Consider the following 24,422-nt stretch of genomic DNA (forward strand, 5'->3'; position numbering starts at 1 on the left):
AAGGACTCTTTAATCTCTCTTCCAAAGCTGGAAGGGTGATCAAAGCAGCCTTTGCTGAGACATCTACTCTGGACATGCCTCCCTATAGCAAGTATTTGTGCAGAGGGGGATCCTCTTGAGGCCACCTTTGAGACCACGTGCCTCAGGCGATCGGATGTCCCTCAACCCACAATTGGGATGCTTGTTTCTAATAGTGTGCCTCAAAAACCTTGGCGACTTTAAGACAGGTGGGCTTCAACTCCCAGAATCCCCCCCCCCCCGCGAGCATGGGTGACTGGGGAATTCTGGGACACTGCTCTAGTATATAACCATTGTGAACAGCAGGGTCCTAATTGCTTGCACTAGGGGCAGCTGACTGGGTAAGAGGCCACCCCCTCCCTAGGCCTGATAGAGGGGAACCACACGGTCTATGTCGGCCCGGCAGATGGGGCAGGAAGCGTTGAGCAAGGCCTGGAAACAGTGGAAGCACAAGCAGATGTGGCCGCAGGGCAGCAGGACGCACTCGCGCGGATTGCTCAAGCACACCACGCAGGCGTTGGCGGGCAGCTCTTCGTCCTGCTGGTGATTCCTCAGGTACTCTTCAAATTCCTGCCGCTGCGCCTCCCGCTCCTGATTCAGCTGGCGGATCCGGTGGGCTCGACGAAGGCACCTTAGGACAACTATCGCAGCAACAAAGCCGCACACCAAGGCTGTCCATTTCCAGAAGTTGCTGGCCGACTGCAGACCGGATAGCAAGGTCTGCCAATCCTCCAGACACAGGAAATAGCCCGCTCCGTTCGAAGGGGGCTGCAGGCAGAGGGTACCATCCGGGCGCTGGGCCAGCTCGCCGATGCAGGTCAGGCTGCTGCCTACCAAGAGCATCTCTTCCGTCTCCAGGAAGCCCTTGGGCTTCTCCCCGCTCAGGTAGTGGCTGAGGAGGTCTTTGAAGCCATGGGAAGTCTGCTGGAAGCGTTCGTAGACGGTCTCCAGGGGCAGGTCAATCGCCTGGAGGGGCAATTCCACACTTACCCGTCCTGCCGCTTTGTCAGTGGAGGCGAGGACAAAGGGGACTGTGTGCAGCTGCTCCAGCACCACCCGTTCACTGTCGGTCCTGCAACGACAGGAAAGCCATTGGAGGGGAGAACGCAACAAAGCCGCAGTGAGGGTCTCCTGATCTGAAGCCCAGATATACCTTGTCCAGAGACAGCCGTAACTGGAGCACGTGGCTGAAAACCACTTAGGGCAGGGGTCGGCAACCTTAAACACTCAAAGAGCCACAAAGGTCCTTATCAGAATCCCCCCCAGTTCAATTCTAGAGCCAACCGGAAGTCCAGTTCCCCCACCATAGACTCTCCTCTTAGTGCGGCATCCTTTTTCTTCTGCCGACTGGAACCCCAGTTCCCCCACCATAGAGTCTCCTCCTAGTGCGGCATCCTTTTTCTTTTGCCGACTGGAACCCCAGTTCCCCCACCATAGAGTCTCCTCCTAGTGCGGCATCCTTTTTCTTCTGCCGACTGGAACCCCAGTTCCCCCACCATAGAGTCTCCTCCTAGTGCGGCATCCTTTTTCTTCTGCCGACTGGAACCCCAGTTCTCCCACCATAGAGTCTCCTCCTAGTGCGGCATCCTTTTTCTTTTGCCGACTGAACCCCAGTTCCCCCACCATAGAGTCTCCTCCTACTGTGGCGTCCTTTTCCCTCTACCTGTCCTAACCAAAAGCCCTATCAATTCTGAAGCCAACCAGTGACAGGGAGCTGCAGCAGAGGGATGAAAGAGCCACATGCGGCTCCAGAGCCATGGGTTGCTGACCCCTCACTTAGGGGAAGGCATTAGACCCAGTAGACCAATACTGCATGTTGTCTTGTAGCTTATGTGCTTATCTCTCACCCTGAATGTTTTTTTATAAATCACTGAAGGCAGCATATGTACCTAATTACTCCTCCTTCCTATTTACCACATACGAATTCTGTGAGGTGGGTTGGGCTGACAGAGGGACTGGCTCACAATCAACATAGCAGTTTTCATGTCTGTGGTGGGACTAGAACTCACAGCCTCCTGGTGATTGGCCCCAAATCACCCAGCTGCCTTTCATGCCAAAGGCAGGACTGGAAATCAGTCTTCAGTTTTCAAGGCTGGTGCCATAACTACTAGATCGAACTGGCTCTCTTATTCCTCGACAGAGGAGGAAATGTTTTGTTTTGGACACATAATGAACTTCTCTTGCAGCCTGAATGACAAATGGAGATGTCCAGTGGTGGGTTTCAAAAATTTTTAGAACCTCTTCCGTAGGTGTGGCCTGCTTTGTGGGAGTGGCTTTGCCAGCCATGTGACTGGGTGGGAGTGGCTTGCTGGCCATGTGACTGGGTGGGAGTGGCTTGCCAGCCATGTGACCGGGTGGGACTTACTACCGGGGCCACTGGCGGAACTTCTTCTAACCGGTTCGGTAGATTTGACGAACTGGCTCTACCGAACCAGTGAGAACCGATAGGAACCCACCTCTGGAGCTGTCACTTGTTCTCTTCCTTTCTTTCTCCCTTTAGATCATTCTATTATAGAGGTGGGGAACTGTGGGCCCTTTAGGCCTTGTGGACTTCAACACCCAGAATTCCTGAGCCAGCCAGCTAGGCTAGCTCAGGAATTCTGGGAGTTGAAGTCCACGAGGCCTAAAAGGCCCATAATTCTCCACCCGTTTTAATATCTCCATCCACCTGTTGAAGCTTATGTTGATCTTTTAAATCGGATCGATGGCTGCCTGAGACACCTGCACATTGTCCCTCAGCTTTGGGATGACATGACACAGGAAACATTAACCAGGTCAGAATTATTACAGACCTCAGAGACAGCCAAGGCTGTCCCCCGTGTCTACCCTAAGCAAATGCCTAAATTTGGGTGCCTCTTATACACCGAATGTAGCCCCGCCCACCCGCCGGCCCCCACCCGTTGGCCTCTGCCTCCCAGCAATTTGCCTCCTTGCAGCAGTGAGCAGCCTGTTTCAGTTTCGGTTTCAGCACAGCCTGATTAGCGCAAGCAGCTGATTGTTGGTTGGATCAGCCTCCCGACCATCAGCTGTTTCAGACTGCAGGGATTGCCATTGCTTATTGCCGCCTCCGTGCGCCCCATTTTTGGCCTCCAAATCCCATTTTTGGCCTCTGCAAACCCTGTTTTCAGCCTCCGCATGCCCCATTTCCCCCCCACTCTGATCCTCCCCCCGCATGGAACGGGTGGAAAATGGGGCACGCAGAAGCCAAAAACGGGATGCAGAGGCTGAAAATGGGGCACACGGAGGCAGCAATAGGCAATGGCAATCCCTGCAGCCTGAAACAGCCAATCCAAACGACAATCAGCTGCTTGTGCTAATCAGGCTATGCTGAAACTGAAACGGGCTGTTCACTGTTTGCTGCAAGGAGGCAAATTGCTGGGAGGCAAAGGCAGATTTTCTTTTTTTTGTCTTCCTCCCCAGAAGCTAGGTGCGTCTCATACTTTGGAGAGTCTTCTACTCCGAAAAATACGGTAAATGTGAGGCTACTGACTACTTCCTTAGCCCTCTTGCTTCTTCTCCAAAGGGTTGCTCACCAGCTTCGGGCCAGGCTGTTCCAGACCAACCGATGCTCCTTCAGGATCAGTCTCTCAATCACTCCCTGCAGCTCCTTGTGGAAGGGGCTGGTGAGGGCAGCTTCGACCGGTTGGACCACTCCTGAAATGATAGGCATGCAAAACTGTTGTGACTGGCAAGTCCTTGAGCTTTGAATGGGGGCCATTTCAAGATCAGAAAACCCTTCCAAGTAGTGCAAATTTACCACGGCACTGAAAAAAAGTGACTTAGGACCATTTTTCACACTTATCACCATTGCAGCAGCTACAGGGTCACAGGATTTACATTCAGATGCTTGACAGCTGACTCGCAGTTATGACGGTTGCAGGGTTCAGGAGTCCTTTTGCAACCTTTTGACAAGCAACGTCGACAGAGAACCCAGATTCACTTAACAACTGTGTTACTAATTGAATAACGGCAGTGATTTCCTTAACAAATGCGGCAAAAAAAGTCGTAAAACAGGACAAATTCACTTAGCAAATGTTTCACTTAAACCACATAAATTCAAAAAAGTTAAGGTTCTACATTTAGGCATGAAAAACGAAATGCACAGGTACAGTATTTGTGGTACTTTTGCTCAATAGTAGTAACTGTGAGAGGGATCTTGTGAGTCCTAGTGGACAACCATTTAAATATGAGCCAGCAGTGTGCAGCAGCTGCCAAAAAACCAACACAGTTCTAGGCTGCATCAACAGAGGGATAGAATCAAGATCACGTGAAAGGTTAATACCACTTTATAATGCCTTGGTGAGGCCACACTTGGAATACTGCATTCAGTTCTGGTCGCCACGATGTAAAAAAGATGTGGAGACTCTAGAAAGAGTGCAGAGAAGAGCAACAAAGAGGATTAGAGGACTGGAGGCTAAAACATAGGAAGAACGGTTGCAGGAACTGGGTATGTCTAGTCTGATGCAAAGAAGGACTAGGGGAGACATGATAGCAGCCTTCCAATATCTCAGGGTTTGCCACATAGAAGAGGGATTCAAACTATTCTCCAAGGCACGTGAGGGTAGAACAAGCAGCAATGGGTGGAAACTAATCAAGGAGAGAAGCAACTTAGAACTGAGGAGAAATTTCCTGACAGTGAGAACAATTAATCTTGCCTTCAGAAGTTGTGAATGCCCCAACACTGGAAGTCTTTAAGAAGTTGTTGGATAGTCATTTGTCTGGAACAGTATAGGGTTTCCTGCCTAGGCAGGGGGTTGGACTAGAAGACCTCCAAGGTCCTTTCCAACTCTACTATTGTATTGTATTAAATTGAGGTTGTAAGTTGAGGACTACCTGTATACAAAGGTGTGTTCTGACCGATTATATACTTTACTGTTCCAGCTATTAAACATCTTAACACTGTCCCTCTCTTTGAAGTAGCTAGTTCTCTCCCTAGAGATTAGATCAACCCATGCTTGTGTTTGAAAAGGGATCAAGACCTGGAGTCGTCCCCCCCCCTCTAAATCTTTGGGGGTTGGGTGTATTTCATTCTGATCCCTCCTGCAAAAGAAGTATTTATAGAGATTTAATTGTTTAACGGTAGCCAGAGGATTTAGATTATGAACATCTGTCTATTGTTATAACCTTAAAAACTGGGTCCGTTTGCTGCTTGGAATCCGTTCAGACTGAAGGGGCACATAACCCCAAGCAAGCGAATTAAAAATTGGGCTGTATTGTAGTATTAAGAACACTGGGTGTGATATACATGTAGTCCTCAACTTATGACCAGAATTGAGCCCAAAATTTTCATGGCTGAAGAGGAAACTCAAATGCTTCGGCCACCTAATGAGCAAGAGCAAGCTGATGGCTTTCTTTTTAGTTGCAAGTTTGCCTGTCGCAAAGAAGGCAACTCTGAATCGCAACAGAACACCGAGTTATTTAACCATCGATGGTATCTCATCAAATTTGCAGATGACACCAAGCTGGCAGGAATAGCCAACACTCCAGAAGATAGGCTTAAGATACAGAAGGATCTTGACAAACTTGAACATTGGGTACTATTTAATAAAATGAAATTCAATGGTGAAAAGAGTAAGGTTCTACATTTAGGCAACAAGAACAGAATGCACAGGTACAGTATAGGTGGTACCTTGCTCAATAGTAGTAACTGTGAAAGGGATCTTGGAGTCCTAGTGGACAACCATTTAAATATGAGCCAGCCGTGTGCAGCAGCTGCCAAAAAAGCCAACACAGTTCTAGGCTGCATCAACAGAGGGATAGAATCAAGATCACATGAAGTGTTAATACCACTTTATAAGGCCTTGGTAAGGCCACACTTGGAATACGGCATTCAGTTTTGGTCGCCACGATGTAAAAAAGATGTGGAAACTCTAGAGAGAGTGCAGAGAAGAGCAACAAAGATGATTAGGGGACTGGAGACTAAAACATATGAAGAATGGTTGCAGGAACTGGGTATGTTTAGCTTAAGAGAAAGAAGGGCTAGGGGAGACATGATAGCAGTGTTCCAATATCTCAGGGGTTGCCACAAAGAAGAGGGAGTCAAACTATTCTCCAAGGCACCTGAGGGCAGAACAAGAAGCAATGGGTGGAAACCAATCAAGGAGAGAAGCAACTTAGAACTGAGGAGAAATTTCCTGACAGTTAGAACAATTAATCAGTGGAACAGAAGTTGCCTCCAGAAGTTGTGAATGCCCCAACACTGGAAGTCTTTAAGAAGATGTTGGAGAGCCATTTGTCTGAAACGGTATAGGGTTTCCTGCCAGGCAGGGGGTTGAACTAGAAGACCTCCAAGGTCCCTTCCAACTCTACTATTGTATTGTATTGTGTTGTATTGTATTGTATTTTCCCATTCCAGATTCTTGTTAATTCCTCGGTGGGCATTTAGCAAGGATAACTGGTGCCGAATTCACAATGATAAATGGAAAAGGAAGGGATTGAGGAGTTGGCGGGGTGGCTTCTGTGTTCAAATCTTGGCGAACCTGTTTGCTGAATTCTTACCTTCAATGACAACGTAGGGGAGGCAGTTGCTACCTGCGGCAGACAGAATGCTGGGAAGGCTTGAATCAACTTGGAGCTTCGGAGCCCCCTGCAATAATGAGGGAGGGGGGTGGAAATGTAAATATAAGAGGAAATAGCAGAACCTATGCAGAATCAAGGTGACCTGGAATCTCAAACATTTGCTTATTCACATACTTACCAAGGAAACTCCCAAATCACTGCCTTATACGAACTGAAGCACATTTGTTTAGCAACTGGCAGAGTCATGGGCGAATGTCTAGATCTGCACATTGCATGAAGCTTTTTCCTTCTGTCTGCTCTGAATGAAGATCACTCAAGGTCAAGTGATGACTTGGAGCCACTTTGGTCCAGACACTGAAGACAATGATTTCTAGATCTGCCTTAAGCATGAAAGGGAGCTGGCTGACTTTGGGCCGATCGCCAGGAGACTGTGACTTCTAGTTCCACCTTAGACAGCAAAACTGGCTAGATCTATGATGGCAAACTTATGGCACATGTGCCATAGGTGGCATGCAGAGCTCTCTCTGCAAGCCATTGCCACAGTTCAGCCCCACTGTGCAGGCGTCTCCCACCGGCCAGGTGATCTTCAGGTCTCTGTCGCGCATGCGCAGGGCACATGCGGGAGATGTGCATGCATGCACGGCCCGTTTTTGCTCCCAGAAGGCTGCAGGGAGGCCCACTAGGCCCAAAATGGGGAACATGGGTGGGTGGGTTGCGTGCACATGCGCGGGGGGAGTGCGGCCCCCCACGTGCATATGCACAGGGTGGTGGTGTTGCGTGCATTGCAATATTGCGCACTGCGCTTTTGGCACGCGACAACAAAAGGTTAGCCATCACTGGGCTAGATGATATTGGGCCAATCGCCAGGAGATTGTCCATTCTAGTCCTGCATTAGGCAGGAAAACTGGGTTAGGTGACTTTGAGCCAACCACCAAGAGACTATGACTTTTAGTCCCACTTTAGGCATGAAAGCTGGCTAGGTAATATTGAGCCAATCCTCAGCAAGACAGTGAGTTCTAGACCCTCCGTAGGCACGAAAAGCAAATGGATACGTTTGGGCCATGAATTTTAATCCTGCCTTCGGTATGAAAGCTGATTGGGGGACATTGGGCCATCTCATTCTCTCTCAGCCCAACCCACCTCAAAAAGTTGTTGCTGTGGGAAGAACAGGCGAGGAAGGAATTGTTATTTTTTGTTTGCCACCTGGAGTTTCTTATCAGGTAATAAAGCCGAGGTATAAATCTAAAAATCTAATAAATCTCCTCTCCCATCCATACACATAACAGGAAGAGCGTACGCAGTTATATTCTTCCATTGTGCTCAGTAATAATGCTGATTTTGTTTTTTACTTTAAAATGTTTAAATCAGTGGGATTTCATAACTACGGCTGAACAACCGTAGCTCCGCCTATCTGAATCCGACTTACGGCTGCAAGATAATGCTGATGTTACAAGCCGTTATACTTTTTTTTATCAGAACAATAATTAAAATGCTGTGAAATATAAATATTATACTATAAATACCATTCTTGCTTTCTGAAGAGCAAGGGAAGGGCAATTATACAATACCTAGATGGATTTTAATTGGCATTTTTATGTTGGGTGGGGGGGTTGCTTATAGCATGCTGCCTGAAGTCACCATGGTTAAGAACAATTCTTTAAATAAATCAATAATCACATTATAAATCCTTTAAATCTATGTTTTTCAAACTTGGCAACCATAACACGTGCGGACTTCAACTCTCAGCATGCTGGCTGGGGAATTCTGGGTGCTCAAGTCCACAGATCTGCCAAGTTTGAAAAGTACCATATTTTTCAGAATATAAGATGCTCCGGAGTATAAGACGCACCTTAGTTTTTGGGGAGGATAAATAAGGGGGAAAAATTCTGCCTCTGCCTACCAGCATCCATCGGTATTCATTTGGCTAGCCTCCTTAGCAAACAGCCTGGTCAGCTTCAGCACATAAGCCTGATTCAGCACCAGCAGCTGATTGGCGGGTGGATCGGCCTCCCGAAATACCCCCAATCGGCTGTTCCCAGAGGTGAACTTTAGCAACAGGTTCCCTGGTTGTGAGTGAGTGAGCGAGAGCACGTTTCCTTCGCCTGTGCCTCGCTGGGGTTGATTCGCAGCTTCAGGGAGCTGATTGCTGCAGGGAGCTCCAGTGAGTACAGCAGGAGGAGTGCCAAACAGGTCAGACAAGACAGCAGCTGTTCTGGGTTGCCATTTTGGCCTCTGCGCCTCGCGTTTTCAGCCTCCAAATGTTCAAGTCTGCGGGGATCGCCAAAGCATATCGCCACCGATCACCGCCTGAAAACACAATACGCAGACGCAAAAACCGTGATGCGTGGAGCAGATCAGCTGCGATGTGCTCTGGCGATCCCCTCAGCCTTGAACGGGTCTCAAACCGAGTATTTAGAGGCTGAAAACGCGAGGTGCAGAGGCCGAAAACGCAAACCACAGAGGGGGCGATGGTCTGTGGCAATCCCTGCAGCCCGGAACAGGTGTAAAACACGACACATGAAGGCCAAAGGTTGGGGGCTGGCGGGTGGGCAGGGCTACGTTTGATGTATAAGACACACCCAAATTTTCAGCCTCTTTTTTTGGGGTGGGTGGGGGAGAAAGTGTATCTTATACTCCGAAAAATGCGGTACTACTTTAATTAAAACAATACATCAATGTCATACCTGGATTTTGGACACCACCTTGGCCTTCTTCCTGTGCAGGTAATAAAATAGGCCGGAGAAAGCCAGGCTTGAACCCAAACAGATCGCTTCTCCTATCGTAAAAGGAAAAGTATCCATCGAAGCTCAGGCTGGAAGAAAAAAGAAAAAAAACCAAGAACTCAGCTATCAGCCAGAAATAGTAAGATATCTCATAGTCCACTAGGATGCTTGATGACCAATATCAGGAAAGTCCTTGACTTATAATAATTCATTTAGTGACCGTTCAAAGTTACAATATCATGTTGTAGCCCACCAGTGGCCAGCGGAGCTGGCAGCAGATTCGGACAGTGAGGAGGTTGGGGAGGAACATGGGCCAGTGCTGGAGTCTGGGGAAGGCTCTGATGAGGGCTCTGTGTTGGAGGCAGAGGGGGGGCCAGAGCCATCCGACAGTTATCAGCTGCCTTCAGAGTCAGACATCAGTGAGGCAGAAGAACAGCTGGAGCCTGTTGTCAGTGTGCGCATGCGCAGAGTTGCCAGATGAAGGGAACAGCTAAAGAACAGGGGCTGACTTGGGAGTAAAGCCACAGGTGGACGATGAATGGCCCCTCCCAAAGGAAATAAAAGAGGGAGTGGAGTTTGCAGGAGACATTTAGTTCGCTTAATTGGTTTGTGACTCTCCGAGGCTCCTTGCCAAGTTTTGCAGATATCGGCCTGGCAGCTCTCCAAGCCAGAGAAGGTCTGTGACTGTAAATCCTCCTTTGAAAGACTTTGCTGGATGTGAATGAGCAGAATTCACTGTCAATTAATAAAAGGGTTTTTTGTCAGGACCAGGAGTTTGCTTCGTGCTCTTGGGAAGCCTCGGTCAGAACACGTCACTGAAAAAAGTGACTGCGACCATTTTTCACACAACCATTGCAGCTTCCCCATGGTCACCTGAACAAAATTCCGACCCTTCGTGACTGACTCATATTTCTATGACCGTTGGCAGCGTCCCGGGGTCAGGTGATCAACTTTTGTGGCCGTCAATGGAAAAGGCACTTTTAACTTAACAACCACGTTACTAACTTCAGAATTGTAGTGATTCACTTAACATCTCTGGCACGAAAGGTCGTAAAATGGGGAAAAATTGATTTCACAAACGTTTCACTTAGCAATGGAAAGTTTGGGGCTCAGTTGTGGCCATAAATCGAGGACTACCTGCATTCTGAAAGATGCCCCCCCTGCCAAAACAAAACAGGAAGGGAAGATGGAGAAGCAAAACTTTAGCATACCAAGTCTTAGCAAAGAGGCCCAGACTGATCTTCCCATAGAGCTCAATGTTTTCCGTAGAGTATATTTTGTTTGCTGTCTCCTCTTCAAATTAAAGACCTTTAAAGAAAGCATAAAACGTCACTCTGTTGAAACAGCAAATCCGATATTATCAAGGTCTAAAAACAATTTGGAAATATTAAATAGAGAAACCCTTGCTCTCGACTTACAACCGTTTGTTTAGTGACTGTTTGGACGTCATAAAGGCACCGAAAAAAGTGACACAACTGTTTTCCACACTTACGACCACTGCCGCATCCCCATGGTCACGTGATCAACATTTTGAGTGCTTAGCGACTGATTCATATTTATGACGGTTCCAGTGACGTGTGATCATCTTTGGCGACCTCAACGAGGAACCCAGATTCACTTAACAATGCTGCTACAAATTTTAAAAACGGCAGCGAATCGCTGGACAACTGTGACAGGAAAAATCATGAAACGAGGCAAAACTCCATTAACCAACTCACTTAGCAATGGAAATTTGGGGTTCAATAGTGGTCATAAGTCAAGGACTACTTGTACATGACCACTCTGTGTTTGCTTCATGAGTATAATGTTCCCTTGAGGAACACGAAGTCTCAAGGCCATTTTTTCTGATCACTCAGGTCTGCTGAACCTATATTACAGTTGTGTTGTGTTGTGTTGTATTGTAATTGTGTTGTATTGTATTCTCCTGTATTGTATTCTCCTATATTGTATTGTACTGTAATTGTATTGTATTGTATTGTATTGGTATTGTGTTGTGTTGTGCTGTGTTTGTTCTGTTGTATTGTATTGTATTATATTATTATATAATATAATATTATTATATTATAATATATTATATTATTATATAATATATTATATATTATATTATATTATATATATATATATATATAATATAATATATATAATATAATATAATACATTATTATATAATATAATATATTATTATGTAATATAATCTAATGTAATATAATCTTATATAATATCATATCATAATCTAATAATATAATATAGTATCGTATCATATCATATATTAGATTATTAGATTAGATTATAATTAGATTATTGGATTATTAGATTAGATTATTAGATCATATTATTAGATTAGATTAGATTAGATTAGATTATTGGATTATTAGGTTAGATTATATTATATTATTAGGTTAGATTAGATTAGATTATAATTATAATTATACCAGTGATGGCAAACCGAGTGCCCAAACCGAAATGTGTGCATGTGTGTGCAAGCATGTGCGCCTGCTGGAAACCGGAAGCCCAGATGGCCAGTGCCTGCACCTGGTCTTCGGGTTTCCGGCATGTGGGTGCACGCCAATCAGCTGATCTTCTCGCGTGCCAGAGTACCAGAAACCCGAAGACCAGGGGGCCGGCACGCGCATGGATACTCTACTAATTAGAAACCTTCCTTTTCCATCTAGTTTCCATTTAACAAGCTAAACTGGAGACTGAGGGAGTTAAAATATTACCATATTTTTCGGAGTATAAGACACACCTTTTTTTATCTCAAAAAAGAGGCTGAAAATCTGGGTTCATCTTATACACTGAATACAGCATTTATTTGCCCCCCAAAACCCCACCCCCTTCACCAATATGGCCATGCGTAGCCTTTAGGCGCTTTGCAGAATGCTCCTAGAGGCTGGGGAAGGCAGAAATGAACGAAAAATGGGCAGTTTTTTGCTCAATTTTGCTTCCCCCAGCCCCTAGGAGCACTCTATAAGTCTCCTAAAGGCTCTGCATGCTCTTTTTTTGACAAAAAACGGGCCCGTTTTTGTGAAAAATGGGTCATTTTTTGCTTGTTTTGGGGGGGCACCTCCCAGGAGCATTCTACAAGCCTCCTAAAGGCTATTAATGCCTCTTTTTTTTTGAAAAACGGGCCTGTTTTCATGAAAAACGGGCCATTTTTGGGAGTGCAAAAACTTTTTTAAAAATTTGCCTCTTCAGTACTTTGGTGTGTCTTATACTCCAAAACATACGGTATATCTATTTGTACAATGCATTCGGAAAGTATTTTTTTCAATTCAGAACAGAGATGGAAGGCATCTTGAAGGTCTTCTAGTCCAAATCCTTCCTCAAGCAGGAGACCCTACACCATTTCAGAAAAGTGGCTGTCCAGTCTCTTCTCAATTTCTTCTTATTTCTGGATAACAGCCTCATTTTTCAACTGATTCCCCCATATTCTACAAACTTTCACTTTTCAATTCCTTTGAGCACACGGCTTGTAATTCCTCCCCCCCCCCCAAAAAAAAAAATCCCCTGTCTGAATTCTGAGATTTGTTTCTTTTTGCCTTTCAAGGCTTTTTTCGGCTGTCTTTGCAAAAATATGTTTAGATTTCGTATCCCCCACTCTGAATTCCGAGACTGCTCTTTTGCCTGTCAAGGCGTTTTTCAACCATCCTTGTAAAATATATTTTGATTTTACAGACCTCTGCAATGAGGTAAGCAGTGTTTCTCAATTTTGGAAAATTTAAGATGGGTGGACTTCTAGAATTCCCCAGCCACCTAGGTTCTCTTATAGCCAGCTGGGGAATTTTGGAAGTTGAAGCCCACCCATCTTAAATTTGTCAAGCTTAAAAAACACTGATATAATGTTTTTATTGGAGAGGGCACAGGAAGATGCACTAAAAACAACTGTTAGGAGGATTTTCGTCAATTAGGATATAAAATCAGCTGAATAAAAGCAATCTGAGTGGTGTATTTGCATGCATTTAGATTTAGATTTACTAGGTTTGAACCCCCGCAAATGTGTACCCTGAAGCTCCCCTCTATATCGAAATGGGTCTCGTCCAAAGACCACAGCTGGTCACAACTGTTAGAAAAAGTCCTTAATTTTCTTCAGTATACATTTAATATTAAATTTTCTGCAATATACATTTACTATTAAATTTTCTTCAATGTACATTTACTGTTAAATTTTCTTCAATATACATTTACTGTTAAATTTTCTTCAATATACATTTACTACTAAATTTTCTGCAATATACATTTACTATTAAATTTTCTTCAATGTACATTTACTATTAAATTTTCTGCAATATACACTTACTATTAAATTTTCTGCAATATACATTTACTATTAAATTTTCTTCAATATACATTTACTGTTAAATTTTCTTCAATATACATTTACTGTTAAATTTTCTGCAATATACATTTACTATTAAATTTTCTGCAATGTACATTTAGTATTAAATTTTCTTCAATATACATTTACTGTTAAATTTTCTGCAATATACATTTACTACTAAATTTTCTTCAATATACATTTACTACTAAATTTTCTGCAATATACATTTACTATTAAATTTTCTTCAATGTACATTTACTATTAAATTTTCTTCAATATACATTTACTGTTAAATTTTCTGCAATATACATTTACTATTAAATTTTCTGCAATGTACATTTAGTATTAAATTTTCTTCAATATACATTTACTGTTAAATTTTCTGCAATATACATTTACTACTAAATTTTCTTCTTAAGTCTTTAAGAAGATGTTGGATAGCCATCTGTCTGAAACGGTATAGGGTTTCCTGCCTAGGCAGGGGGTTGGACTAGAAGACCTCCAAGGTCCCTTCCAACTCTACTATTGTATTGTATAATATACATTTACTACTAAATTTTCTGCAATATACATTTACTATTAAATTTTTTTCAATGTACATTTACTATTAAATTTTCTGCAATGTACATTTACTATTAAATTTTCTTCAATGTACATTTAATATTAAATTTTCTGCAATATAAATGTACTATTAAATTTTATTCAATATACATTTACTATTAAATTTTCTCCAATGCACATTTACTATTAAATTTGACCTTCCTGCTGACAAAAGCACAGAAGGCAGCTCGGAACAACAATCAAGGAAAATAAAAATAAATACAATCACGCCAGTTTATTTAAAATCAAGGAGAAATTAAAAGTTGGGGGGAAGAGAGGTCTTCCCCCCCCTCCCTTGGGTCTGCCTGGCGCCTCTAATGAGTCATCAGCTCAGAGGCGCCTTTGTTTTAAAGATTTCCAGAGGCGGGAAGTTTACTTACCAGGCTACTACAAGGCTCAACGTTTCAGGGCAAAAAGGGGATTCACGCCCATCCACCACCCGAAGCTTGGTTCCCCTTTCACTTTCACAATCAGCCGTAGCGGGGCACGGTGGACGGATTAACGTGACGCGAAGGCGCATGGGAAACAAAGTTCCTAAGGCCCGTTAAACCAGCTTGGCTTCTCTAGGCCTTCTCGTTTTGAAAACCACAACTCCCGGCATGCCTTCTTCCTCTTTATCGTTCTTGCGAGGACTTTTTTTTAGGAGGCGGCGGCGGCGGCCATAAGCATTTGCGGTCGTTGAGAACTACGAATCCCATCAGGCATCGGGGCAAGTTCTTTGAATCTGCGGCTATGGAGAAAAGCCACGTAGGCTGTCGCTCCAATGGGGATGGCCTTAGGCGTTTGCTAAAAGGAGCTGTGATTTATTTCTTTTTTAAGCTCCTTTTGTTTTTAGACCTTTCAGTAAAAAAAATGTCTTGGGCTCCTGAAGGACAGGCAGGTTGACATGGACATTGAGTCTTTACTGATTAGTCCTTGGGCCATATCAAAGGGCAAAGTTTCAGAAAGAATGTATTACTAAAATTGGATAAAAGCAATTTAAAATGGAATTGGAATAAAATACGATTGAAAGTGGAATTGGAATAAAATACGATTGAAAGTGGAATTGGAATAAAATGCTGTAGGAAGTTAGCACCCAGCCCTCTCCTAGAAAAATGAAATATCCCAGGAAATATTGAAAAAGGCAGAATATTACATTTCCCTGGATGTGAAAAGGGAGAAATGTGCTTTTAAAGACAGAGTAGCTCCCTGCAGCTTCCTGCCCCCACCCCCTTTGTCAATGTGCCATTAAAGCCTGATATAGTCTACTTTACATAATAAAGGTAGTATCAGCTTTTCACAGAAACTCACTACATGGCATCTGAGAATTCAACCAAACTTGGGAAACAGAGAGGTGGGGCTGAAGTTGAACAGATTATAAAAAGCCCAGCAAGTCCCTTTTCTCTTTCTCCTTCTTCACCCAACGTTGAAGCATGTGACCACCTTTTCTGTTCAGGACCTCAAGCCATGTAACCCTGTCCCCCATTAAACCATATTTCCAAGCAGCCTCCATGTCTCCAGTGTCTTTTTCCCTACTTGGAGCCGAACCCAGGAGGACATTTCTTTCAACAATTCGATTTAAAGTGGAATTGGAATAAAATAGTCTAAAATGAAATTGGAATAGAATGCAATAATTTAAGATATAGATAAAATTATATTTCTGTGTCACCCCTGCAATCTACCCCAATCAGTCTCACATATGCAGATCTCAACTGAACCATTTTGTTTACGTACTGTGCTGTCTTAAATGTTATTTTCAGGTTCTGGACGCACATAAAGTGAGTTGTTTCGATATGGGGATCCCAATGGGTCACTCATTTGGTATATAGGCCAAGGTACTAGTCACTCACCCCCTTATACAAGCAGCAATCCAATAGGATGTGAACCAGGTCTTTTACCTCTGCCGCTCCGCAAATGCAGAGTAACAGGCAGGTAAAAAGGCCAACATATTTTAAGGGCTGCCACAGAGAGGAGAGGGGTCAAGCTATTTTCCAAGACACCCAAAGGCCAGACAAGGAATAATGGATGGAAACTGAAGGAGATTTTCAAGCTAGAAATAAGGAGAAATTTTCTGACAGTGAGAACAATCAACCCATGGAACAGAAGTTGCCTTCGGACGTTGTGGAGGCTTTCAAGAAGAGACTGGACTGCCACCTGTCAGAAATGGTGTAGGGTCTCCTCCTTGAGTGGGAGGGGGGTTTGGACTAGATGACCTCCAAGATCCCTTCCAACTCTACTAATCTGTAAATAAACAGAGCTATACAATGCAATACAATAATACAATAGCAGAGTTGGAAGGGACCTTGGAGGACTTCTAGTCCAACCCCCTGCCTAGGCAGGAAACCCTATACCGTTTCAGACAAATGGCTATCCAACATCTTCTTAAAGACTTCCAGTGTTGGGGCATTCACAACTTCTGGAGGCAAGCTGTTCCACTGATTAATTGTTCTAACTGTCATGAAATTTCTCCTCAGTTCTAAGTTGCTTCTCTCCTTGATTAGTTTCCACCCATTGTTCTACCCTCAGGTGCCTTGGAGAATAGCTTGACTCCCTCTTCTTTGTGGCAACTCCTGAGATACTGGAATGCTGTTGTCATGTCTCCCCTAGTCCTTCTTTTCATTAAACTAGACATACCCAGTTCCTGCAACCGTTCTTCATGTTTTATCCTCCAGTCCCCTAATCCTCTTTGTTGCTCTTCTCTGCACTCTTTCTAGTCTCCACATCTTTTCTACATCGTGGCGACCAAAACTGAATGCAGTATTCCAAGTGTGGCCTTACCAAGGCATTATAAAGTGGCATCAACACTTCACGTGATCTTGAGTCTCTCCCTCTGTTTATGCAGCCTAGAACTGTGTTGGCTTTTTTGGCAGCTGCTGCACACGGCTGGCTCATATTTAAATGGTTGTCCACTAGGACTCCAAGATCCCTTTCACAGTTACTACTACTGAACACGGTACCCCCTATACTGTACATTTCGTTTTTCTTGCCTAAATGTAGAACCTTACTCTTTCACCAACATGGTCTACTCTACTTGGTTCCTGAATTACAGCAACCCACCCATTTTCTGACTTCATACTAAATGGTTATTTTAGAGACCATTAAAACTAAAAAAAAGTGACTTGTGACTATTTTTCACATGGCCGTTGCAGCATCCCTGTGGTCACGTGATCAAAATTCGGGTGCTTGGCAAGTGATTCATATTTGTGACGGTTGCAGTGTCCAGGGGTCATATGATTATTATTTTTTTAGTCCTTCTGACAAGCAAAGTCGATGGGGAAGCCAGATTCACTGAATAATCATGTTACTAACTTAACTAAGTGATTCACTTAACAACTGTGGCATGAAAGTCATAAAATGGGTCCAAGGCTCCCTTAACAAATGTCTCACTTAGCAATGTAAATTTTGGGCTCAACTGTGGCCATAAGCTGAGGACTACCTGTATTCTATGTTTGAAATATAGTATTTCCTACTTTCGGGGTTTTTTTTGTATGCTGTTTTTTAAATTTAATTCTAATGGGAAAAAATCCTGTCATATCAACCTGTGTCTGGGGTCTAAAACCATTGCTCAGGTAGAGAATGGAAATATCATCAGGGATAAATAGCACAGTGCAATTCAGAACAAATTTACAGTTGGATCTCCTGTAATTAAACTTCCAAATTCAGAGTCACTCCTGATAGGCTGTATTGTGTAGTGGGCTTCAGTACACAAGAAGCAGACCAGCATAGCTGCAACAGCTTTAGTTGACTCAAAATGGAACTGGGAAATGGAAGGCCGATGCCGCACCCCCACCCCCCACCCCGCGCTACCCCCCTGTACATGCCTATGCTATTACGGGAGTTATGTCAGCCTTGTATGGAGCCTTATTCCTCTCTAGCATTCATCTCCATTATTCAGTGATGCATTTCCTACCTCTCTAGGGTTTACCTCTATCTGCTCCTGTGATGCACTTCCTGTTCCTGTTGGATGTATATCGATGGCTCGTATAGTGTTTTGCAGAGACCCGAAAATCAGCTGGCCGGCAGTGCATGCTTGGTGGAGCTCAGCTGGGGCTCGGGTGCCGGCAGAGAGGCCGCCGCATGCCACCTGTGGTATGCGTGCCATAGGTTTGCCATCACGGCTCTAGGCCCACACAGCCTTAACCAATCATGTAACTAGAAAAAGCCCGCCCAAATATAAATGTTCTACATTTCCCTCCAAAACAGTTGGGGTCATCTAAAGGTTAGTTTCACTTCAGCAGAGTTAACACTTGGGGTCATCTAAAGGTTAGTTTCACTTTAGCAGAGTTAACACTTGGGGTCATCTAAAGGTTAGTTTCACTTCAGCACAGTTAACAGTTGGGGTCATCTAAAGGTTAGTTACACTTTAGCAGAGTTAACACTTGGGGTCATCTAAAGGTTAGTTTCACTTCAGCACAGTTAACAGTTGGGGTCATCTAAAGGTTAGTTTCACTTCAGCACAGTTAACACTTGGGGTCATCTAAAGGTTAGTTTCACTTCAGCACAGTTAGCACAACTATATACATTCAATACATAACAGGCTGAAAAGAGGAAACAGTGCTGCACTCTCAAATGGATTTTTCCACTTTTTTTGTTTTTATTCTGTCACACAGTTTTGAAGTCCACTTTGAAAGAGTCAAGCGGAAAGTGCTTTTAATAGTAAAGACATCGACAGCAGCCCTCCCCCCTCCCTCTCCCGCCCCCAACCCAATGACATACGCATACACACACACATATGCACTAATCCAAGGCACTAATCTCCACCAAGCTCAATTAAGATGGGAGCAAGTTTGGAATTTCTCAGCCAAGCTAATTTGGATTCGATCACGAGTTTGGGAAAGGATGGAAGGACACCGCGTCAGAAGCGAGTTCAAATTCGTTTCTCGCTTCTCCCGTCTACTGCCAGACTCTTAAAAACTTCCTTGGGATACGGGGTTGGTTTGTTTTTTCCTGTGTGTGTGCTTTGAATAGGGTGACCTGCGTGTGATTCCTAGCCACCGATCGGGGAGGGGGGCACCTCCACTTTGTGAAAAAGGGATACGAAGCTTGGGGAGATGCGATGACGCTAGCGGGGGGAAAAGGCAGTTTGTCTTTCCACAGTGATTGGGTGGGATTGTGCTTCGACAGATGTCCAATCTCTCTGCCTCTCCCTTTTTCGACGCAACACAGACGACTTTGCTCCTGATTCGAAAGATGTTAAGACGGAGAAATAGTCTATGCCCGACCCTTGTTTTCTTCTTTGGATGCTTAATTGGTAGGAAAAATAAGACTCAGTCTTTCTTTGATTACACCCCGGTACGTACCGGAGAGAAATGCTCTTGTGGTACGATCCCAATCTTAGCTAGACTTTGACCTCGGAGTTTTTCAAACTTTTTTTTTTTCCAAGCTGTGGAATCTATTCCGTTGAAAATAAAATAAAATTAAAATAAAGTAAAATAATAAAATAAAATAATAAAACTAAAATAAATAAATTAAACAAATAAAATAAAATAATAGAATAGAAAATGGAATGGAACGGAATAGAATAGAATAGAATAACTGAGTTGGAAGGGACTGTGGAGGTCATCTAGTCCAACCCCCCTGCGTAGGCAGGAAACCCTGCACCACTTCAGACAAATGGTTATCAAAAATAAAATAAAGAAAGAAAAATTAAAAAATAAAGGAAAATTCATGCAATGCCCATGTCACCTGACACGCCCCATTCTTTCCTTTCTCTAACCAGTGTTAATCAATCTTCAGCAACTTTGAGCTGTGAGGACTTCAACTCCCAGAATTCCCTGGCAGGCAAATTGTCCCAAAGGTACTTCCCATTTTTCCTACCCCCCCCGGCAGGGGAATTCTGGGAGTTGAAGTTCACAGAGCTCAAGGATGCTGAAGCTGAGACTCACTGCACTTTGGTTTAGTGTCTAAGGGGGGAGGGTCGTAGGGGGGGAAACTTAGCATTCTCCTCCAAAAAGAAAAGGCTTAGTTGCTGGCAAAGAGTTTCTTTTTCTCCAAATAAGTGGATTTGTACACAGATCTTTTTTTTCACCAAACTGCCAACCTTTCTGATCAACAAGCATCTTAGCCACTTGAGCCACTGCATCCCGGTGATTACACCTCTAATCGTGGGTAATTACAACCCCAGTTGCAAGCAACTACACCTTTTCTTACTGTTTTCCAGTGGGAGAAGTTTCTCAGAGGTACAATGTTTCCCCGAAAATATGACCTACCCTGAAAGTAAGTCCTAGCTTGATTTTTACCTGTGTGTCCAATATAAGCCCTACACCAGTGGTGGGTTCCTGCCGGATCGCACCGGATCACACGCTCCCGATCGGCAATGAACCCGGAAGTACGTTCTTGCCCCGCCCCTGGTAAAAGGACGACGCTTGCCTGCGCTCCACCAGCTCGGCTGGGACCGGAGACGTTTCTCTGCTCAGCAATGTTTTCAGTGGAGCGGTGGCAGCCTGGCAGGCTGAGCCTGCGTCCCTTTCAGGAGCTCCGCTCCGCTGAGGAAACGTCTCCAGTCCCAGCCGAGCTGGTGAAGCGCAGGCAAGCGTAATCCCTTCGGCAGGGGCGGGGCAAGAACGTACTTCCGGGTTCATTGCCGATCGGGAGCGCGCGATCCGGTGCGATCCGGCAGGAACCCACCACTGCCCTACACCTCCACCAAAAAAAGCCCTAATTAAGACCCCGCCCACTCCGGAGTGCAGGGGGTTAGGCAAGGCACACAGGTAAAAATCAAGCTAGGGTAGGGATAGGGTGGTGGTGGAGCTGCCCTATTTACCAGGCCTTGCACACCCTGCCTTGCCTTGCAGGCCTGCTTCTTCTGTGGTTGCAATCCGGAGCTCTGTTATTGGCTGCAAAGGGCTTTCCGGAAGGGCCTCTGACGACAAAACGCACACAAGTGGCGGCAAGCAGCCACTGAAGAAATGTGCTGGCAGCAGGCTCCTGCTGGGCAAGACTTCAGTTCCACTGACTCAGTGGAAGACACCCCCCTGAAAATAAGACCTGGTGCCTTTTTTGTTGATATACATACATACATACGTACGTACACACATACATACGTACGTACACATACATATACATGTATGTGCTGATAAATAAATAAAGGGAGACTAGTATAGATCTATTTCAAGCTGTTTAGCTCTCATCAGCTAGCCATAGCCTTACTGGGATTTGAACCTGGGCTATTTTTACTTGTTAGGCAGTTGCATTAGCCTCTAAGCCACAAGCTCTCCTCCCTTATCAGCTGAGCCAAGGAAATAAGTATGTGTTATGTCAAAATGATTTCCTGCCTGGAAGGCTCCTAGGGTGGAGCTGAAAGGCAAAAGGGAAGCAGTATGCTCCCTCCCATATTTGGGTATCCCAGGTGCTTTGACATAACATGTGTGTGTGTGTGTGTATCTGTGTGTGTATGCATGCATATACATACATACATACGTACATACATACATACATACATACATACATACATACACAGGTCTTATTTTTGGGGAAACACAGTATCTTGTTGGCCTGTTGGGAAGAAATCTGCTACACTACTCTGATCCAGTAGGATTACACTGCAACCTTCTCAAAAGGATCCTTCTGGCATGTTGGGAACAAATCTGTACCTTGTTTTCCCGAAAATAAGATAGGGTCTTATTTTCTTTTGACCCCCGAAATAAGCGCTTGGCCTTATTTTTGGGGAGGTCTTATTATTTTTGAGGTGCAGGAGGCGGCAAGCATGGTCACCTCATGGCTGCTGCTGTGTTGCAATATTTTCAGGGAGGGCTTATTTTCGGGGGGAGGGCTTATTTTGGCGCATGTGCTCAAAAGCCCGATTGGGCTTATTATCCGGGGAGGTCTTATTTTCAGGGAAAACAGGGTAAAAATGAATGGATTGTCCCAAAGGATCTTTTTCCAAAATGCAACTGGACTTACTTGGGGTTTCTTTTTTCCCCTTGGAAAACATTTCATTTCTCATCCAAGAAGCTTCTTCACAACTTTTTGAGGGTGGGCGGGGGGAGCATCTTTGGGACAACCATGACCTGGACGATGGAGAAACTGCACAGACCACCGGGTGGATTCTGCTCTGATTCTAGTAGGATTCTCTGGGAATCCTGGTTAGAGGGTCAACTTTCAAGTGGTTCCCTGTGGAATCTGTAATTTTCATAAACCTACCAAAAATAAGGCAGGATTTTCTTTTGACCCCCGAAATAAGCACTTAAGTCTTATTTTCGGGGACGTCTTATCATTTTTGAGGTGCAGGAGGCAGCAACTGTGGTCACCTCATGTCTGCTGCTGTGTTGCAATATTTTGGGGGGAAGGTGGCAACAATATTTTCAAGGGGGGGGGTAAAGTTCATCCGTAATTGAAATGAGGCTTAGATCTGACTGCAATAAGGTATTGCCAAAATGGTGCTCCTAATAAATGACTAGCTTTCTTCTAAAACTTGGCTCAAGGCTCATGAATCAATTAGGACATCTTTCGGAAACCTGACAGAGGGCTTATTTTCGGGGGAGTGCTTATTTTAGCGCATGCACAGAAAAGTCCAATTGAGCTTATTACCTGAGGAGGTCTTATTTTCAGGGAAACAGGGTAGGAAGCTGGAGTTGGAATCTCCCCCTACTGTCCCCCCAAATCCAGAGAGAGACGCCTTCCAACCTGAAGATTCAATGAGGAAAGGCATCCTCCTTGATGTGGCTCCTAGACCCATCTCCCCCTACACTCCCCCCTCAACAGACAAAGCTGCAATGCTGATCTAGAGAAGCAGAGGAAAGAATGGCACCAGGGCACTGCAGAGGTTTGGCCAGGCCCCCTGAGTTAGCTGCAGAGGAGAAGAAAAGTCAAAGAGGTTGAGTTGGAGATTCTCTGCGGATCCTCCGGAGGAAGGGCTTAGTTAAGAGAAGGATGGGGGGGTCGTTTGCTTCTTCCCGACTTAAGGAAAGTAGTCTTGGAAGGAAGGCAAGAGGCTCTGCTTCTCTTTGTCCTGGTGCTCAAGGAGAAGAATTCGTACCAACTGAAGATGTCCAGGCAGGGTTGCCAAGGGCTTCAAAGTTAGCAGGACTGTGCAGGGGGACAGCTGGACGGATGTATGTACAGGAAATGCCAGAGATGCAACTTATTTCCTTCCTTCCTTCCTCTGTCCCTCCCTCCCTCACTTCCACCTATCTTTCTTCCTTCCTTCCTTCCTTTTTTCCTTCCTTCCTTCCTTCCTCCCTCCCTCCCTCCCTCCCTCCCTCCCTCCCTCCCTCCCTCCTTCCTTCCTTCCTTCCTTCCTTCCTTCCTTCCTTCCTTCCTTCCTTCCTTCTTTCCCTACCATACCTCACAATATTTCCCAGGGTTCATGAAAGAGCCTATCGGGCATTCAAAATGCTCTAAAAAGTCCCGGGAGTTGCTGAGAGTGCCGATGACCCGGAACTTGTCAGGGCTGTGGGGATCCGTCATCAGGCCCTCGTGCGAGCTCTCTGGGGTCCTCACCGAACACCACACCTGCATGGGAAGGAAGAGGGTTAGCAAAGGGGGTCAAATGAGTGGAATTGCATGCTTGACGTGTAGCACCACGGGGGGTGTCAGGCCTGCAGCCATCTTTTCTTTTGGATCTTTGGCCTGCCACACTTTCCATTATTCTACTATGCCTTTTCTATTGTGGGAAAATGGGAGGGGGGATTGTACGGAGTTGGATGACAGGTAGCCATAACAAAATTCTTTCTAGAAAGCCAAGGTCACCCTTTGTCTTTGCACCTCTTTGCACCGTTGCATCCTTTGATTTGGTCAGACGTAGCCAAATTTCATCTGTTGATTTGGGGGGGGGGGGTTACAGATGGACAGGTAGTCCTCGACTTACAACAGTTCATTTAACGGCCATTCCTAGTTACAACAGCACTGGAAAAAGATTACTGCTTTTCACACTTATGACTGTTGCAGGAGCCTATGGTCACATGACCATAATTCAGGTGCTTGGCAACTGACTCGTATTTATGATGGCTGCAGTGCCCTGGGGTCACGGGATCCCCTTTTGCAACCTTCTGACAAGCAAAGTCCATGGGGAATCCAGGGTTCACTTAACAACCAGGTCTCCTAACTTAACATGTGCAGTGATTCATTTAAGAAAGGTTGTGAAATGAGGCGAAACTCACTCAACGACAGAAACTTTGGGATCAATTGTGGTCATACTATGTGGTCGCAATTGGGGAAATTGGGGAAAAAAGGAGAAAAATAAGGAGAGAGTGACATTTGAAGTCACTCTCTTAAGTGAGGCTCAGTCCTCGAATTAAGCAATCTGTGGGAAAGACATTCAGGCA

General features: G+C 44.7%; 2 protein-coding genes across 2 annotated transcripts in view; both read right to left on the reverse strand.

The window, feature by feature from the left end:
• Positions 1-373: 373 nt before the first annotated feature.
• On the reverse strand, positions 374-15,364 carry LOC309392837 (mitochondrial ubiquitin ligase activator of nfkb 1-A-like). Its single transcript, XM_081954321.1, has 6 exons — positions 14,559-15,364; positions 10,472-10,568; positions 9,222-9,349; positions 6,517-6,604; positions 3,552-3,672; positions 374-1,090 (listed from the first exon to the last, which is right to left on the reverse strand). Exons 3-6 carry the CDS (start codon positions 9,336-9,338, stop codon positions 379-381), a joined length of 1,038 nt encoding a protein of 345 aa, XP_081810447.1. The 5' UTR covers positions 9,339-9,349; positions 10,472-10,568; positions 14,559-15,364; the 3' UTR covers positions 374-378.
• An 8,069-nt stretch (positions 15,365-23,433) lies between these two features.
• ECE2 (endothelin converting enzyme 2) overlaps positions 23,434-24,422 on the reverse strand; it is a gene marked incomplete at both ends in the record, with an annotated part of 82,768 nt that continues 81,779 nt past the window's right edge. Inside the window, one exon of the mRNA XM_081956301.1 lies at positions 23,434-23,610. Within this exon, the coding sequence (XP_081812427.1) occupies positions 23,434-23,610 (177 nt within the window). The remainder of the gene's footprint in view (positions 23,611-24,422) is intronic.

This window comes from Natrix helvetica (genome assembly GCF_964273705.1).
Source record: "Natrix helvetica genome assembly, chromosome: 5".
In the NCBI taxonomy this organism is placed as follows: domain Eukaryota; kingdom Metazoa; phylum Chordata; class Lepidosauria; order Squamata; family Natricidae; genus Natrix; species Natrix helvetica.